Source organism: Toxorhynchites rutilus, chromosome 2 (assembly GCF_029784135.1).
Source record: "Toxorhynchites rutilus septentrionalis strain SRP chromosome 2, ASM2978413v1, whole genome shotgun sequence".
Lineage (NCBI taxonomy): Eukaryota > Metazoa > Arthropoda > Insecta > Diptera > Culicidae > Toxorhynchites > Toxorhynchites rutilus.
The window spans coordinates 291763120-291784175 of NC_073745.1; the positions used below are offsets into that span (position 1 = coordinate 291763120).

General features: G+C 37.7%; 1 protein-coding gene across 2 annotated transcripts in view; it reads left to right on the forward strand.

The window, feature by feature from the left end:
- The window catches only part of LOC129765018 (protein bric-a-brac 1), a 405505-nt gene that overhangs the window by 317688 nt on the left and 66761 nt on the right, over nucleotides 1-21056 (forward strand). For both annotated transcript variants that reach the window (XM_055764800.1, XM_055764801.1), the window contains exon 2: nucleotides 3548-3605. In XM_055764800.1, the coding sequence (XP_055620775.1) occupies nucleotides 3548-3605 (58 nt within the window). The remainder of the gene's footprint in view (nucleotides 1-3547; nucleotides 3606-21056) is intronic.

The following is a 21056-nucleotide window of genomic DNA, read 5'->3' on the forward strand; positions in this document are numbered from 1 at the left end:
AAAAAAAGGTTATGTTGTACATCGCCATTTCCGACCGGGGCTTTTCTAAGCTTTGGTTTAAGCCGAGCGGTCTGGCAATCAACCAACAAATCTATCGAGAAGAGTGCCTCGTTTCCCTAGATTAATCCCTAACAAGCGTAATATTTGCGCGGTAAAACTCGTATGGATTCATAGAAATCTGGAATAACTCGTCTGTTCAATATCCACCAAAAAACCTGAAATGATTTGAAATGAAATTAGTAAATATAAATACTAACCTACACGATACACTCACCAGACACCTAGAAAATAAGAACACAAAATCATACTTACCATTTTTACACGCCGCACACACTGTGCAAATCCAAGGACTGACAGTGAAATACGCATTGTTTACCATACACAGACACAACAAAACACAATTGTAATTAGAAACACAAAAGAGAAAAAAGTAGTTTACAAATAAAGACGAAAGAGACAAGATTGAATTACTACGAGTGAACGGAAGTATTTCATAAGTTTAATTCGTGAAAGAAATTTATCCGGAAGATTTGTGGAGGTGTGTAAGTCGGTCGCGAAGTTTTCCAGTTGGTGAAAATACGAGAAAGAAGGTGCCGCAATTGATCAAATCAGTACTGCGGCAATCAGTGCTTGAACATCGTCTTCATACCTTTCGTATTCGATCGATTTGAAACGTTTCTGCTAGGTACATATTTTGATACGAGCTTCGAATTCAATATCTGAAAAAAAAAGATGCGCCTCGTGGATATTCATAACGTCAGATGGAGAGTGATCGTGTATGATTGAATCACATGTATGATTTGTTGTTCTTATGCGTTTCCAGATGATTTGTGTGTTGGTGTAACAAATATATTATCGCCTGTGCTCGTAGTGTATGTATGTGTTAGTTAACATTAAACATGCGAGTTGAATGAACTCTTTCGTCGAAACTGCGTCGTGTCCTGAACACCACCCCCTATAATGTTTTTTTCCTTGATAGAATGATACACGATGGCTAGCTAATAGATCGGATAATTTTGTTATCTGGGCATAGCTGGATTCATTCATTCGTTCATTCGATCATAGTTGCTCATTTTGGTCGGCACAGATTCAGTCAATCAGAACGTTGGATTTTCGTTTAGGTAATGCTTACTATTTTCAAATTATTCAATAGTAAGCTATTTCGCGGTAGAAAAATTTCCAATCAAATGATGCAAACATATTATCTTGAAATACATCCAATGTGTTGAAATAACTAGTAAAATAAATAGCGGTGTGGAAATAGCCGTTTTGAAATGACGAGTACGAGAAACATGAGCAAGCACTATTTTTCTTGTTAGTATTATAGGCATAACAGTTATTGGAGCTGTGTTTTGCCGGATGACAAACACTCTGGCACAGACGATTATATGTTTATTCCATCATCACCATTACTCCGTATTCTAATAAACAAAACGTTAAACCTCAAAACATAACCACTTCAATCTATAATAGCCAGTGCAATGAAACGAACAACATTGTGTTTGTGTGATGCAAAAATATACCGACGCTCTGTATCATTTAATCGAGCTCCTCATTGGACATTAAATTGCTAATGAAATCGCATCACGTTTTAATTCACCACACGTCACAATATCTCCCTTCCAAAGTGATGTTAACCGCTCGCTGGTAGGATCAAGACTAGTTGATAGAAACTGCAAAAATTTCTTTTTTACACCATAGGCAATATGAGCCAAGTTGTCATCGGGTGGAACTTAAATAATAATATTTAAACGCATTGATTCTATAAGAAAACCGTCTTGAAACTAGTTGTAGGGAACTGATAAGGCTTTGTGAAAAAACAAGCAATAAAAAAAAAGTTTTTTTTTATATATTTATATTTGGAATGTAAGAACTTAAAGTCATTAGATGGAGAATTTTATGATTTTCTTTTGCTTAAAATTTGGTTAATTTGGTTCATTTCTAAATTTCAACTATTTCACGAATGATCATATTTCTGTGTTGTAATAGGATTCTAAAGATCTATTAGATCGTTTCAAGATACAGTAAAGTCTGAAATATTCCACTGTACGTTTTTCTCTATCACGTCCCGTTTATATTACTCCCAATACTGACACTCAAAAAAGGTTCGCTTATATTACGTTTTTCGAAATAAAAGAAATAATATGAGAAGTTCAGTCCGTAAAATTATTGAACAAAAAGTGTAAATTAAGCAGAAAACATGATTCAAGGTGTTTACTCCAACAAGCAAGCAGGACTCTAGATGCTACAAATATGCATCACATCCAGCGTACTACCGAGGATCTGCAGACGTCAACTTTTCTATAAATAGTTTTCAAATCTGTTCAAACCTTTAGCATATTATTTACTTTGATAGATAACTGCACTGCAGACCATCGTGGGGATCAAAACTCCTCTGATTATGAGCCTTTCTGTACCACAAAATGCTCAATTACACAACTTTAAAAAAAACTGCATTCATTCTAGTATTTGTGGCAGTAATACAATGTAGCTAATTAAGAGAAAAATTGAAATTACTTTTACCGCAAACTACCGAATCGGCACTGATATTGTAGCAGTCGGCAGCCCCGAAGGCATCGAGACACTCGAATTAATTCCCCGGCGAAAAGTAATAAACAACTTACAATCGGAATAAAAAAAACCTACCGCTCAAAATGCTAAATTTCCGCTCGGGAAGCGAACTGCCGTCAAGTGCTATGCATCGGCCAACATTCGAATTCACCAGACCCCATCATTGTTGGCAAACAGCAAATTATATCGAACATGGATTTATATTTTATTTGCAACTAATAATTTTCGCCCCGCCGACACCCACCGAACGCCGACAATCGAAGGACCCCTCGCCAACCCATTTGTAGCCCGCAGTGAGAGGGGCCGGAGCGATTCACGACTTCTGTGTGCAGCACTTGTGGCAGCAGAAGCCACCGCAGCAGCAGCAGCAGCAGCAGTGGCCAATCCCAACATGTAAATCATGTCTCACTCTCCTTCTCCTCTACTTTACTCTTTTTTTTTACCCTTGGAGTTTTTTTCTTCTACGATTCGAATTCTGAAAGTGAGATCCTGCGTCGCTCATGATCGTATCGTCTCCGCTTCCTCTGCGCGCTGATAACGAGAATAATAATAACAATCATGAAGTCAATCGCAACCGTCTCAAGGTCTTAGCCGGGGGCTGTCGAGCAGTAGAAGATTTTTTTTTATTTATTGTATTTTATTATTATACCCGCTCCACCCTATGTGTCCCTCGTTCCCGCAATGAAGTCCGATATTTTATGAAAAAAATATCATATTATTTAAGGGAAAACAAAGAAAACAAAAAGAAAACACTGGCAAGGCATAGGCCGTCAATTTAGTGAGCCACCTTATAATTCCCTCCCGTTTAACCGGGAATTCACAGCCTCCCCTATCTGGCCCCCGTAATCGCCAACCGAAAGGTGCGCCCGATAGCGCAGACCATTTCGGGACTAAAGATGGGCATTTCCCCAAAAATAATACCACCTTTTTCACGCAGGATACTGATTTCGGATTTCTTTTGTTGGTTCCATTGCAGGCAAAGCTGTTGGAGAACTCCCAGGCATGGCTAGGTGCATCAACCTCATCGATAGCAGGTGAGTTGAGTGAGCAAAAGGTAGAAGTATTCTACACCGAAAATGAGATCCTTTGTTCGTTGTCATCATACACCCCCACATGCAGCATCACAATCAACGAAAATCGATGAGGCTCTCGGGCGATGTACCGTTTGCGATCTCACGGAAGCTGTTTCGTTTTCTACAACAGCAAAAAACAACAACGACCGCGAAACTCTATTTTTCTCCGCCCGCTTCTGTAACCATTGCTACATGTAGTAAATGTTGCTTTGTGTTGTGCTTCTGGTGCTGCAAAATCAGCATACTTGCGGTAGCCAGAGTGCCGCAAGTGGAAGAAGAATCATCAGAACCAGCAGCAGCAGCCAGTAACCGCCCGAGTTGCCAGATCAACGGATTTGTTTTTTTTTTTATTCTTTATTTTTGAGACTTTCAGCCTCCTGGGCTGGTTCGTCTCAGAAACGGATTTGTATGGTTTTTCCACGAAAATAAGGATCCGTATGATTCTCTACGAAATTTCATACAATCTCCATGGCATTTTTTGGGATTATTGTTAGCGGATTTCTGGATGAATATCAGTTCTTGAATTTCTCACAATAATTATCAATTAATTCATTTAATTAAATAATTCCATGACGGGGCAAGATAAATGCCCTGGAAAATACAATTTTTCTAAATAGAATGTCTTTGATGTTTGAACAGAAATGTGAAATGTTTACTCAATGTTTAAAGAAAAGACAACACTTATATGGAATAAGTTTATTTGAACAAAGGCATTCGATTTTTCAAAGATCGATTCAGCAAAGATCGATTCTCTGGTACCGATTTAATTGAATCGCCGTTCCCTACGCCGTTTAGAAAATCATTCTGTCAAGATCGATCTTCTCCAGAAAATCTCCCAATCCTAGTTTGGACACTCATATGGCCGCGAGTTTACCGTCATGCATATCATGCAGAGAGCACGGGTTCAATTTCCATTCTCGACAAAGAAATTTCTACTGACTTGCACTATTTGACATAAAAGCATTGAAGTGTCCCGGTGGACACTGTGGAGTATTGGATCAAGGACCTCCTCGCCCGAGTACAGTTCGGACGAAAAATGCTGTTTCCGGGATCAACAGAAAAAATTCGTCCAGTTCCATCAGAAAAATGGCTCAGGAGGCTAAAATGAGTAGTACACTTATGCGGAGAATCATAAACAGTAGATTTTTATGGAATGTTTGGTGGGTAAAAAATAATTGAGCTCTTTTATTTTTCGTGTGAGTATTCTCGAACATATTTGAAGGGTAAAACATTGTTTAAAGCTCAAATATATCATAACATTGAATTGGCATGGGAGTTTTGGGGGGGGACATACCACGTGAACAATTTTATGATGCGTAGTGAGAAGAAAATGTCTTTGCTTGTCCATAGTGAGGAGGAAGAGGGGAATAAATTCCACGTGGGCACGTTAAATGAATTTTAGAAAAAATATATTCACAACGAAATCTGTACTACATGATGAAGAATTTTCAAACTTTTCGCACTTCTAGAGCACTCTGTATTCATCAATAAAAGAGTTGAGCTGTCTGTGAGCGCTACCCAGTCGAACAACCATATTATTCTTATATCATCGAACTTCTTCACTGAAACTGAATCGTGAGTTACTTTCATAGGTAGTGGTGGATCATTCATATCACCTGGATGAAGACATCAACAGAGAATGTTAAAAAAGGGAGTTCAGTAGTAGTGTAATTCACGCTAAATTAACCGATCGCTTTACACAATTCCGGAATTTTGATCATAATGTTTAGCTGCTCATTTAACATTAGCTTATTTATATACACTCGACAAAAATAGAGGAACAGAAAGCGAAGCTGAAATTTTTTGGCGATTTTTGAAATGCTGGCACTTCGTGTAAAATCAACGCATGAAGATGAAATGTATACCATTTTGAAGCTACAACTTTCAAGTTTAAGAATATTTTACAAACACATGTTTATCTGTTTGTAGATGTGGTACACAAAAATATTGGGAAGAAATAAAAAATCGATTCCGTTCTGTTTTTCCAAACTTTTTGTAGGCTAACACAATTGTTGCTAACCAACTCAATAACAATACATACTTAAGAATTCGGCTCATTTAAAGTTATGTAACTGAGCCCGTAAAAATAGACGATTAAAAAAACTCAATAACTAATTCAATTAACCTTATCAAACAGCTTTCATTTGATTGCTAGAACGTTTTTGTAGGGCCTTTCCATACAGAGATATTTGTGTTTGAATGAAAAATTACCCTTTTGGCATATAACAAGAGACCGCAAACGGTTAAGCAATAACAAACAAATCATCGTCAAACATTAGAGCTGTCAAACATACTCATTCCGTTTAACATGAAATTGAATTTACGTAAATATTCTTAAAAATTACTCTGATACAAAATCATTGATTGTATACAGAGTGTTAGATAGCTTATCGAGAATCACTTTATTAGGATGGGATAGAATATATGAAATCCTATACGCATATCATGTAAACCATCCATTCCAAAGTCATCAAACTTCTATAGCTTTGGGTTATGTTCAATCAAAACTCGTTCATAATTTAAAAAATACACTATTTAGAACAGTTGCAATACTTGATGACACAATATTCTGTATGGAAATGAAGCAACATTTAATATTTTGAAAAAATCAAAATTAGTGGTTTTTGGCAGATTTTATTACTTTACTTTAGTGTTTTATTGCTTATTGTGTTTTATTGTTTCGATCAATCGAAATATTTTTTTTCATTCTGCTCTATGATTCGATATTTGACTCAAAACTGCTATTCTTTAACTTTCTCTGTGATTTAATTTCAAGCAATTCTATTATGATTTTGGGGAGAAGAAAAAAGGATACCACAAAACCAACCAACTTTGACCCTTTTCAATTATTAAATGTTACTCAATTTTGACATACAGGGTAATGTTTCGGTGCATTTTTCATTTAGCACAAATTTTAGACATGCATAGTCCAAATTTTTACTAGCGCCTTTTTTGGAAAAACAAGTAATTATCTTCAGGTCAGTAGGAGGTCTATTGGGATAACAAATAAAATATTCCTACACATTCAGTGTGTCTGTTCACGCTAAGCTCATTTTGAATCAATATACGAAACGTTATCTGAGATCAAAAGTAGGAGATTAACCTGAGAACATGGAACATTGGTATTTGGCCTTTGGAATTGTCTTAGACAAACGAAAATTAATACTAACGCTAGAACTACGAACAGTTATTGTATACCTATTTCTACCAAACTCATTTTGACCGGTGAGATATTTAGTTGTCAAAATATAAAAAAATCAAAGGGAAAAATATACCTCAATTTAGAAAAAGTCATAACATTATTAGAAAATATTAAATAAAATTTCAAGATAAAACCTTGTGAACAAATTATTCAACTGGTCACCGGTTGATAGTTTTGGTGTTAAAAAACGTATTTTATTCCGCCATTCATTTTCATTCTGCGAGTTTTCGCGGAAATAATTTTTAATATTAAAAGTAAATTATGACACATGTCATGTTCTTTAGTCGCTTGTTTGGTATAATACATGTGTTCAGAGAAATCGTCTCTATTTTTTGTCAAAATAAAAAAAATATAACTAATATAAGAATATACTTGAAGGATGAAGAAAAAAATATGGATTATCGAGGTTGTTGCGGGAACAACAAAGACTTGTTCCCAAATCAATAACCTTTATTTTTGGCGTTGCAGAGTAAGGTTATAAATTATTTTTCTTTTACCTACTTACGCTTAGCGTCTTTAGGGTAATTCGTGATCTTTTTTATGATTTCTATGTATACACGTGAGTGCTGTAACTATAGTATGTAAGTAACTTATGTTAGATATAAGTTGAGATTTTAAGTTCTGTTTTAATATGTTTACCTGTATAGCGTTTTTACTAATAGAAATGGGACAATTAATTTTTATATTCAGTTAAATAATTTCGTTGAATCAGGACACTTTAATTTTTCTGCAACCTTTTATTTTCTAGTATCAGATCTATCAGTATCATTTTTTTTTTGCCAAGTGTAATATTTTTAAACAAGACTAGCTTTAGTCTGATATGTCGATCATCTGAATCGGTCCAGTAGCTCAAAAGTTATGAATTTTTGTGTTGGAAAAAAGGGTCGAAATTGATTTTTTATAAATAAACCTCTCTGATTCTTGGATATATTATGTAAAAAAGGCTCAGCTTTCAGCAAAAAATATAAAAAAAATATAGCGTCTTGGTTCCGAGACCATGGAAACTATAAAAAAAAACCCATAAAAATGCAAATGGGCACCCTAATGAAAAAATAAAAAAATACGAGTGCAATATTTCGCGATGAGGAACAAAACTACCGATTTTAACGCAAATCTGAGAACCACTGATATAGTTTGGCATGGAATGACTATATATAAAAAAATGGAGTTATGTCTGCTTGATTCTTATAAATTTGGAAATTACTGAACTAATCGGTGTGCACATTAGTATGTAGAGATTTTCGGAGCCGGGGAAGGCTCTTATGATGGTTCGAGAACGCTTCCCCCTCTGTATGGGGGGCTGCCATACAAATTAAACACAAATTTCTGCATAACTCGAGAACTAATTGAGCAAATGGAGCTAAATTTGGCAAGTGCATGTTTTAGAGGACAACAAATGCTTCTATGGTGATTCGACACTCCTCCCTCCTCTCTGAGGGGAGTTGGGGGTCTGCCATACAAATAAAACACAAATTTCTGCATAACTCAAGAACTAATCAAGCAAATGGAGCCAAACTTTGCATGTGAGAGTTTTTTGGTACGAGAAATGTTTCTTTGGTGGTTTGACAAACCTCTCTCTTCTAAAAGTGAGGGGGGAACCATATCTGAAGCCAACAAATGTTGTATCTGAAATTTATATGATTCGAGAAATTCGAGTCTTCAATTCAAGTCGAGAATCTGTAATCTGAACTCTGTATCAAAAATAACATATAGAAATTGAATATACAGTGGCATCTGTTTATAATTTTGACATCGAAGGGAGGTCAAAATAAGCGGACGTCATACAAAGCGTTTTGTGAAAAAAACCGTTTTTATGTAAATATGTACTTATGCATGTAAAGAAGTCATTATGATCTGTTTTGACCTGAAATCTGACCTGAAAACCGGAAATCGGAAACTACAGTCCAGAAATTAAACTTATATCTAGAATATTAATCTGTTGTCCTAATACTTTCCGCATTCAATAAAAAGTGGATGTCGATCTCTGAATTTGGCAATGACAATATAAAACTGAATCTTAATCTGTGTTATAAAGTTGAGTCTGCTCTACAGAATATGAAATCTTAAATCTGAAATATTTTAATCTTTGATGCCTCGCAATTCTTCTAGAACTGCAAAAACTAAAAGAATCAACTACTTAGAGAGTTTTAAAAAAAATACGGGTGGGTAATGTCGGGGACATAACCGGAGTGACGTAGGACTAGGGGACAGCTTTTGTTAAATATATATTTTAAATAATTTGTTTTATTTTCTTCTCCTACGTGAATACCTACCTATCTACCTGAAAAATGGATTAGTTTACTGTTTACTCTTTATGAACATGTTGATGGTTCTGAAAAGAACCTTTGGTGTTGTGTTTTTGTTATCACTCGATATTCCTATCTTGTTCGGTTAAACCTGTTTAGCTATTGCGTTTGCCACTCGCCACAGCTTTCACAGTTGGAAAATTTTTCCCATCCAGCTTGTGACATGTTGTTCAGTAAATCACATTTAATGCGACGTGACGGAGAAACACTTTGCCACTCACTGAAACTAATTGTTGCCTTGATGAGCGCCGAACCGAAGCTGCTCTGTTCTTGATGCGGGTTTTCTGATTGTCGTGAGCAGCTTTGCAAGCCAACTCGAGCACTCCGACGGCCGAAACTCTATAATCGCTGTTAGGTATACTGGTGCTCCGGCACGGCACCACACGGGTTTACGGTTTGAAAGAAAATAAGATATTTTTTTGGGGTCCGAGTGTTTTATACTCTACTTTCAATCTGGAAACAATTTAAGAATTCGTGAAAATGGAATAATCAGGAAAGTCCCCAACTATCAATAAGCTCAGAACAACTGCCAAATTCACATACTCATCAGATCCTGGCAAACAAATTATGAAAAAATCAATTTGTGTTTTATTATTATTTTGGATATTATTTTAGAAAGCATTGAACTGTATTTCGTAAACTCTTTTTTGAAAGGTTTTATGGCCCTGATAAGCGCCGTGTTTTATGGAATGGTTCCAATTTAGAAAACTTAGTACTCGTGGTTTTGAAAAAAACCATTTCGAACGCCCTCGATGTCGCCTTGTTCTGGATTTGCCACCAAAGCAGTTTGTATAAAGAACAAACTTTTTTCTTCTGCTACCTGATGCCGTTTTGCGATTGCGTTTGCCACTCGCCACTCGCTGCAACTGCCTGTTGTCTTGATGACCACCGAACCGAATGTGTTCTATTCCGAATGCGGGTTTTCCTATCTTCGCGAGCAGCGAGCAGCTAACTCGATCACTTCGGCGGCCGAAACTATATAACGCCGGCTAGGTGGACTGGTGCACTGGTACTAACGCGCTTGGCCTAGCTACCCTTGCGGGGAACTTCAGATCAACACGGTTCGAGCCGGATTTTGTCTTTCCCTTCACTTTTCCTCCTTTACCATGTCCAGACATGGCTGCTTGGGTTGGTTTGTTGAAGTGTTGTGATGCGAACCGATGTGGTGTACGGTTTGAATGAAAATGATCGTTACGGAAGGAAGGAAGGTATTGTATTATAGAGACTTCAAACGTTTGCAGTTCATTCGTCTCTAGCCTTGAGAAAGGCCCTTTGAAAACTCTACTCTACTCTACTTCAGCGCTACCACCTCCGCCCTCTTGCCTTGAGAAAGGCACTCGATCCCTCGCCGCCCAGCCCGTCCAGCAACGATGTTGTCCAGTCGGTGTCCACACAAAGAATGATCGTTACGGCAGCGGAGCGGGGATTTTTAAGCTGACTGGGTGGCTCGAGAATTACGCATGTGTGAGACTGCGACCAATGTTTCGTTCATTTTTTTCTTTTTCCTTTCCAATCGCGCTTCATTCTATTTCGCTGCTGCTCTGGTTGCCCGTTTTGGTCGGTACGATTTGAGGAACACAAAATGGACCAATCAAAAATGGGCACATAGTGCATTTTGACAACGCTTGATATTTCACAATTATTCAATTATTTATCTCAAGAAAAACGAAATGTTATTCATTATGATAGATGCGTAGATATATTTCCTATCAATTGATGCAAAAACCTTAGCGATCTATTGAGAAATGCTCGAGTTATAAGCGTTCCAAATCTTGCATTTTTTCCTACTTGTTCAGTGCCTAGATTTCCATTTCACCCCCTATATCTTCCGGTTAGACGTAGTCCTACGTCAAAATTACTATTTCAGAAAAAAATGTACTTGTGAAAATATGAATACAAATCTATAAAAATGTTTTCCAGCAACTTCTAGTTTATACAGAAAAAAGTTCTGAAGTTCTGAAGAGTACAGTCTGTTATTCTTTCCTAAAGGTTCATTCATTCTCTAATCACGCAAGCATAACAATGAAAATTAAAAAAAAACAGCTTCGAAGTTTTTAAACGAAGTAATTAAAAACTCAATGTTCGTATTTAAAGAAAAATATTTGCCTTGCTTGATTTTCATTCGAAATATGACAAAATACAATGATTAGAAATGAAAATCCGTAGAAAACCGAAGATTCGAGAATAAAAATCGAAAAAACAATCGGCACCCCTGGCTTACCACTCATGTAAGCATCACAGGACGACCCTCCCCGATTCCTAACCCTGTGACGGCGCTGGGAGAGCAGAGGCGACGACGAAAGCAGGATTGCAAAAAATATAGATTTTTTAATTAAATCCACAGCCGTTCCGAATCATATACATTCTATTTTTTTTCGGTGTATTTTCCCTGCAATTTTTTTATTTTGTATGTTCACTCAACTTCGCCTTTCGCTGGATGTCTATCTTCTGCTCATCTCACACCGGCAGAGAAAACGCTACACAGACGCATGTGATACCGTGGACACAGTTGGACCACGATCTCAACAGGCACCAAATGTCTATGTACCTCTGTATCTCATTTGCTGAATGAACAGTCAACACATAAAGCGCATTGGAGTTCTTTGTTAACACTTTCAATTTTAGAGACTTTTGGCCAAGGAACTCACATAATTCTGAAGAGATGCAACTACTGATCATGCCGGTTATTTGAGCGAAATGACCCAATCGAGGGTATTTAAAAAGCTCCCCCTTTGTTGTATTCCCCGTAATCAGTTGATGATGGTTTCCCTCAGGGAGGAAAGTGCAGAAGTCACCCATCACGGAACCTAGAAGGGAAAGGGAGAGAAGCAAACCGCACACTAGAGAAGCACAAAAACAAAATAAAATTTTTAAATTTCCACATAGCAATCAGAAACAAAATGAGCAGATGAGAGGGGGGAAAATTTATTTTGGAAAATATATAGAAAACATCAGCGTCGGGGGGAGCGTCGTACAGAAGAACATCATCATCCGCGTCGTCATCGCCATCGTCGCCGTGGTCGCCTGCGAGGGTGCGAGGAAAGGGTTCGAATCGCGAGAAAAAAAAACTGTATATGCAGATACGACAGCTAGGCGTCGTAACTTGCGCAGGGATTGTAAATGTTTGCCGAGGTTCCGCGGCAGGAAGGAAGTCCCCGGAGTGGTGGGGCACTCTCGCGGGCCCGATTGCTTGTGTGTTTTTGGTCCACGAATCTGCACTTATTTTCGCGAGAAGGGTGTTTTCCGCTAAACCGCTCTCGTCGTCGTAATAGTAATGAATCCACTCCCAGGGGGAAGGTATTACAGCGCGAAAGATATTTTACCCACACACACATATTGTAGTAGTACATAAGCGAAGGTCCGACATTGTTTATAATTTAAAATCAATTAACAGCGGTGTTTGTGCTGCTGAATGCGATCGCTGATTGCGGCAGGACTGAAGGGGAATGATGTGGATTTTTCCCTCTTGCCGAAAATATATCCTTTGTTATCGTATGAGAGGAGCCCTTTGACTGTAAGTTGAAATTCAAAGTTTCATTACGGACTACCATAGAATTTAATCGTGGAGTGAAACGGAAAATGTGTCTGCTTTGTGCACAATTTTCAAAACTATTCTCAGACCTACCAACGCATGATAAAAACCAAGAAACCAAAAATGATTACCAACACCATAAATATCACGTTTCATATAAAATCTCTTGTATCATCAATGTAATCCATCTTTTAGGTGACCAATTGAGTTATTAACTAAAGAAAAAGTTGATGAAGAGAAATCGATCAAGTCACTTACACCCCTTGCATTCTAAGTACCTCAATTATATTATGGTATTTATATTTTTTTTCATCAACTAACCAGTAGGCAAACTAAATTGAAAAGAAAACGGTCTGGTTATCTCGAAAAGAAAGATTACTAATCAAAAGAACAATTTAAGCCATTATATGAACGTATTTATTCCATGGCATGTCGAGGGAATTTCCAACCCGACAAACCATAGTCCGATCGGGAATTGAACCCAATACCTATATCAGTATTAGCCGCTTTATGAGATTCCCGGCCACGATGCGATCGTTCCCGAGTTCAAGCAGCTAAGCCCAAGCCTAACTCTAGCCGATACTTCAGGCCCATTACTTATCTCAAGGCATGTCAAGAAAATTTCCAACCCGAAAAAATCCTTGACCGATCAGGAATAAAACCCAATACCTATGTCAGCATTAGCCTTGAACTTACAAAGGAATTCCCGCTTTACTAGATACCCGACAACATTCTGCAAATGCGGTCATTTTCGAGACCAGACATAATAATAATTATATTAATTATATTAGTCATCTTATGTATGAACGTAAGCGTGCAATATTTAATACGCTGTCCCACTGACATCCATTGCAAGCAATCGAGCATAAATCCCCGTGGAGTAAGTCGATCACATCCAGTGTTTGCCAAATGATCCATTCACTGAAAAAATCGCTTTCGTTCGTTCAAATATGATCATACACAAATCATTTCCCCCAGCGGCATCCATTTGTTGTTACGTGCTGCAAATCACGACACAAAAGAGAACGAGACAACTCTGCATCGGTTTGCACTTCATGATACACTGAAACGCAAGCGGAACCCTCATATACGCTTTCGGTGCAGAAAGTTTTTTTCTTCTTTGCCTCTGACATATGTATATCGACCTCACCATGCATCATGAACCAGCAGGATCGTACGGACTACGCAAAGCGAATGGTTCATATTCAACTAATGTAGCGTATCCTGATTTTTAAGTCTCAGAGAGCGCAAACTATATCTAGATCAACATGTCAAAAGGGTCTATCTTATTTGATCGATTCTCTTCATCTACGTTCTCTTTCATTAATAACTCAGCAGTAACAGGATTTCCTGATGTGTTCGACGACAAGGAGTGTTATAGGGGACCTCGTTTATCAAACCACATGGCAAAACTGGAGCAAAATCTGTCTGAAAGGCCGTGGTTATCGAAAGAGAAAGACGGTGAAGAGAATCGATCAAAGAAGATAGACCCTTTTGACATGTTTATCTAGATATGATTATTTAGCTCGATTGAGGCTAAGGGAAGGGTAGACAGATCATATTTTCCATTTTTAACGCCGCTATCCCTTGAAATATGTATATTCGTATAGACCGCATAGTTTTACTAGCAACACCGCTCTCTTCTCCCATTCCGCAAATGGTGACCGAATGATGACGTAATTTTTCTTGTATCATTTATTGCTTTGCACTTGTTTGTGCAGTGAGTTCCGCTATAGTAGAGCGGGACGATATATGCGGTTCAAACTTGTATGCAGGCTTCGAAAATGGTTTGCGATGTTTGATACAGCTCGAATATGCAAACAACAGTCTTCGTTCCTCTCTTGGTTTAATCATGTAATGTTACACAAGTGATTACTGTCATTCATACAAGTATCTGAATGATCCTCTCATATTTGGTTATATGTTCGTGAGAGGTTACTTGCATGACACATTGTGTATCAATCGATCTTGATCGAAATCCAAACACTGATCACATCTCAATATCAGGCGCATTGCCTTATTTTGCACAATTTGCATTCTTTGCATTTGCCTCTTATTCGCGAGAAATAGCACAGATGCACAATAATCAAAATGTGGAGCAATCAGCGCTTTGTAGATCGCAATTTTACTTTCAAAGTTCAAGAATCGATTTATGCTACAAAGCACTCCACATTTTTGAGCTGCCTTCTTTATAGTATAGTTAATATGTTCATCGAAGTGCAGCGTTTCGTCAAGAATAACGCCAAGATATTTGAACGATGATGCTCTTTCCACCGTTTGCCCATCAATATTTATACTAAGACCTTCACTGCCAAAATTGCGTGTCGATACTACCAAGTACTTTGTTATGTTTATGTTACTTAAGTTTTTTCCATTTCAACCATTCGTCGAAGTTTTGCAGTTCATGGTTCATCTTTGTGTAGCAATCTTGCGATGTCTCAGCTTCAACGAATATTACAGTGTCGTCAGCAACTAAGTTTACGTCACTGTCATTTAGTACCTGTTCGATGTCATTGATATAAAGCAAGAAAAATAACGGCCCCTGAACACTTCCTCGAGGCACACCCAGATTCACTGGTCCCGCCGATGATTTACTGTCCCTGTAAATAGTGATTTGTGTTCGTCCGTTCAGGTAACTTTCAAACCAGTTCAATGCAGGTCCAGTAACATTGTAATTGTAAAGCAAATTTAGTAATTTTATTCGATCTATTGTTTCAAAAGCCCTTTTCAAGTCAATAAATACGGCTAATACTATCTTCTTCGCTTCTATAGTTTCGCAAGAGTGTTTTTTTTCTGAAGCCAGACTGTTCAACCACCAGTATTCCATTTTTCGTTATATGTTCCAACAATTGATCTTTAATTAGAATCTCGAAAACCTTTTCGTATAATAGCAACATATTAACTGGTCTATAGTCTTCTGGTTTGGATGATTTCGGATTTTTTGGAATCGATATGACAACAAATTTTTTCCAACTTTGTGGGCATTCGTCGCGAAGCATCGATTCATTTGCGATATATAGCAAATTCTCCTTGATCAATGCATCTACTAATACTGTTTCATTGATATTTTCAACACCTGCACAGTTTCTTAAATCCATTACTACCTTCCTAAGAGTTCCCTTGTTGATAGATTTAAAGCATCTCAATTGCGAAGACAGGCTAGGGAAAACAAAATTCAGTCAATTTGATGGAGCTACAATACCATTGTGGATTTCTTCTACACTTGACGTAAAAAATTTGTTAAGTTTCTCTGCTGTTATATTGTCACTTTCCTTCTTACCGTCAAACTCAATGTCTTTGCAGCCTCCTGGATTACACAATGCTTTGATTTTTTACCATAGCTTCTTCGGATCACGTTGAATCACGTTCATTTTGGATGAATTTATTCTTAGAATTCTTCAGCTCACGTACATAAATATTTCTCCATATCCTGTACGTGCTCCAATTTTCAATAGTTTTTGTGCGTTTAGCTATTATTAGGTAATAATCTCGTCTTCTCTTGATGTGAACCAATGAAGAGTTGTACCAGATTTTGTTACCAATATGTCTGAATACTGAAATTCCAGTGTGAATACCAGCAATTATCTGGTTCATTGAAGAGCAAAGCGCTTCTTCAAGATTTTCTGCAACAACATGAATAGAGATTCGTTCACTAACCGGAGTTATTTTGTTCTGAAGAACAGATAGCAACCTTCGTTTCGAATAATTATCCCAACACCTAGAAGATTTTTATTTTTGTGTTTCGTAAAAGTCAACATCAGAAAAATTGTAGTCCATACCAACATCCATACCAGATCTTATCTGACTCTGACCAATTACATCATTGTACGTTTCCCAAACCTTAAGCCAGCGCAATGCAATGGTTGAAGTCCCACCTAAACAGGCCGTGAAATGACATCAAATCGTTTCACAAGATGAATGGATGGCACTGAGAAATGCATATTTTTTCTCACATTTGCTAGTGAATTTCTGACTTCGTTACATTCTATGTCGAACTAATACCGGAGCGATGTGTGAACTTCGTAACCCTACCAAGGACAAATGCGATACGGAAATTAGTTTGGAACCCATCTGTAACATAGAAGTATGCTTCACAAGTCGCTACTTCAAAGTATCTTTGCATCCGCGGCAACTGGCGCGGATGTCGGCCCCAGTGCCGAAGAGTTGACGGAAGTCTGGATAGACTTCCGATACTCCGGTGCGGCGGTGGGTCGTGGTACCGTGGGAGTTCCGTACTGCTAATGCAACCGAATTGCATTCCGCAGGAAAGAATATTTTAATTAATAATTTCACTTTCACGCAGCTTCCCATGCGCAACGAGTGGCAATTCCCCCGCGGAAGTCAGTATTGTCGGTTGAGCGGCGCGACGACGATGCTCGGGGAGTTCCGCCGATGGTGGGCCCGCGGTGAACGCGGTGAACGAATCCACCTGTGTGGAAACCAGAGGAAGCGGATAAATCACTGCGAAATTTAATTTATATCATTTTTCATCTCATTAGTGGCTCAAATTGAACGCTTTATTTCATTCGCGGCTCACTCAATAATCAGTCATTTGGCTGTGCTGACTCATGGAATAACTTGGGCGCGAGGGAGCGGCTTCCTTTATTAGTGGTAATTTTATGTGATATTTATATCGTTATTAAGGTTGCACCTTTTTTTTCACGTCACTGAGCGTACTCTTCTGATTGATTTCATCAATCGCTGTCGGTATTTAATTGCCTTCTCATCGCTATATTGATATGGTAATTTGATTGTTATATCATTACACCGATGGGCAGGTAGAGCAATTGATTACTTTAATTTTGGATTGTCATTTAAATTGTATTTGCAATCATATTTTCTCTGTCTCCAAACTGAAGCACAATGTTTTCTATTAATTTTTAAATAATACCACATAGAACACACCCTTCCGGATTGGTTCAATCGGTGCAAGAACATTGAAAAATTACCCACGAAAGCCATTGCAAAAAATGCGAAGAAGAGTGTGCATTTGCATCTGAATGTGTGGGTGATACAGATCTTCTCATGTGAATCCTCCCGTTGCCATTTTCAGCGGCGTTCGAAGTCAACGAGATGGAAGAAGTCAAAAGCGCAGAAAAACTGTCGAGCTCCACTCTGGAGCGTGTTACGTCTGGCGCTACAGATATAGAGTGGTCCTTTCCTCCATTTATGCATCATCCATCCTACGATGGGTTAATTTTCAATTAAATGACCATATTTTGTGAACAACCGACAGATTCTAAGATTTGTCTTGTATCTGTATATTTTGTATGTCCTTCTTGGTTATTGACTGCAATAAATCTTTTGGGTATCCTTTCCAGCAAACTTTGTAACATTTTTTTTAGAAATTGCACCCCATGATCCTTAGATACCCTGTCAATCATTGTTTATTATTTCTTGTTATCCCGTACTACCCACATAAGCAAAATAGGGCTGAAACTTGTAGATTGTGGTTGATTGCTACGCATTCACTTCATCGTTATGATTGGATTCAACGAATCGCAGTCTTTGGTGTGGGTGTGTGTGTGTGTGTGGGTGTATGTGTGTGTGTGCTTAGAACAGTGCGGTCAAAACTCAAACTCAAACGAAAGAAATCAACGAATAAAACAAAGATTGCCATTCGTCATGAAAAAAGCCTTGCTCGATTGTTTGAAATTGGTTAGCACCTTCAATTGAGACGCAAAAGGGTTCATTCTCAAAGTAAAATCTATTCCTTCTCATTTGAATGAGATGATCATATTGAGTCGAACGATAACAAATAATTCATTTGCACGACCTCCACTCTCCACCGGGGTTACCAAACTAAGAATCTGTAATTGGAGATTAAAGTTTTTTTTTGGTTTCATAGAAAATTTATAGGTTTTTTTTAAAATAATGTTTCAATATTAGTGATGGCTTGTTGACAATATTTTTTCGCATATCACCAATTTTATTCATATAGCATTTGTATGAATCTGGATGTGAGAAAATTTCTCATTCATATGTATGGTGATGTCATGTTTTGTAATGTTCGATCTAAGGCGAAATGATGCAAAAGTCTGTGTCATCGGCGTTAGAATGAAAAAAAAACACACGTTTTCGGGAACTTATAACGTGTATATCTAAATTAGAAAACCAGATATCGGTATCGTCACGAAAATTGTCCAATTTCGAGCGCCTTTTGTTTAGACATGAAGGATTTATGACATTTTTGCACCAATCGAATTGGTAACCTCTTTACAATATATTGCAATATAATTATAAAATTTCCAATATGAAATTTAGTCTAGTCCGTGTTAGGTAAACGCATTGCGATCCTCACGTTTATAGTTATCTATAAGCCGGAAGCACCCGAAGTGAACAAATAAGATTGACTCAATTCGTGAAATATTAGAGCTCAAACCATTGAAAATACTGATGATGACTGATGAAACTTAAGATGGCTCTCACTGGAATCCATCGTTAAACGCAATTTACAGAGGTTTAATAACGACCGAAAGATTATGGAGATTTTTAACAGCATCTGAAGCAGCCACGCGTTGGCGTTGAAGCTGTAGAAATAAGAGCTTCTGAGCTGGGCGAGAACAAAAACATCTATATAAATAAAAATGTAAGGCAAAATCTGTTGGTAAGCCGAAACCCCGAAGAACGGATGGTCCGATTTTAGCCTCCTGTATTTTGTTGTATTCGTCTCTTCCCGTAGATCAATATAGTGGAGAGAAAAATCGGAACATTTTCGGAAAATCCTAAAGGAAGGTCGGAAAATTCGGAAAATTGAATTCCCACATGTTCGAAAATTACATCATAATAAGCGTTGTTAGTCCATTCGATATTTGCGCTATCGAAATTGATCTTTGTTCACAAGTGGAAATGGATTTTCAGGCGAAATAACGCGTTTCTATATCTTATATCTATATATATATAAATGGATTTCTGTCTGTCTGATTCTTATGGACTCGGAAACTACTGAACCGAACGACATGAAAATTGTTATGTAGGGGTTTTTGGGGCCGGGCAAGGTTCTCGTGATAGTTTGAGACCCCTCCCCCTCTCTAAGGGGGGCTGCTATACAAATGAAATACAAATTTCTGCATTACTCGAACATTAATCACGCAAAAGGAACGAAATGTGATTGTTTGATTTCAGCTATTCATTCACGTTCGAAATGGATAAAGACTTACAATGTTCCGATAACTAATCTGATAGACTTTCATCACATGCTCACTTCTATGGTTCTGGCCCTGGAAAAAGATACCAACCCAATCAAAGCCAAGTTTCGTTATCCGAAGCATTATGTGTTTCTTACTACGTTTTTGTACGTATGAGCGAATTTCCATTACGACTCTAGGTGAATAGGCCCAGCTTTTTCATGCATGTTCCTATTATTTCAATAATAATTTAAGCAAATTAAACAAAAAATGAAACAACGCATAAGTTTATCCCACTTAGCGTTATATGTGCGAGTGTCCATTTTACTACTGTACTATTTTTATTTTTTATTGTAAAAACCGTTTGATGTATTAAACAACAATTAATTAAGCTACAATATTCTTCGAAAAACGGGGATTGTAGCGCCGTGTGAACGCAGTAAATGGGCATATGCCTAAAGGTGTTCATTCTACCACCGCTAGCCCAACACCTGCGAATTGTGTAATTTTTTACGAAAACCAGTGTTGTGAACGGTTGACATTTTTGGTGACCATCACATACTGCCCTTGCGCGAAAGTTACGGCTCAATATGTCCTGTGAACGTGACCAAGAATGCATAGCTCGTCTCCTACAGTCCCATCAGAAATTGATGCACAGCCGAAAACACGACCATCAGTTGAACGTTTCAATGTTCTCTCTTTCTGTCGAACGTACACAGAAAAGCAGTGAAAATATTCTATTTTCATTTTACCATTCGTGGTCATAACCATCCTTCGAATTCGACTAATTTGTATGAATTCTAGCTCTTTTTATTCTGCTATCAAGCGTGTACAGCTACATACATCCACTTCACTCACACATTCACACACGAACGATGGACACGGATTGCTCGTGTCTAAGCAACCTTCAAACTCTCCCCTATCAATTCCGAATCTGTTGAATGAACATTTTAAGCGGTGAGCGTTCCCCGTGAATACTGTTGTTTCATTACAGAACGATGAACATCTAATAAATAAAACAAAGAAAAGGCGAGCTGTCATATGACATTTTTAGTTCGACAGTCGTTTGAATCTTAATTTTATGATGCATATACGTCTTCATAAATAGTCATATTATGGTTACCACTAGCAAGACTGACGAAAACCATAGTTCATTTCGACAAACTTATCATGAATTTCCCCAAAAAAAAACCATTCGGCGATAGAGGTCACATTTGGAGTGATGAGATTTCTCGTACCATTATC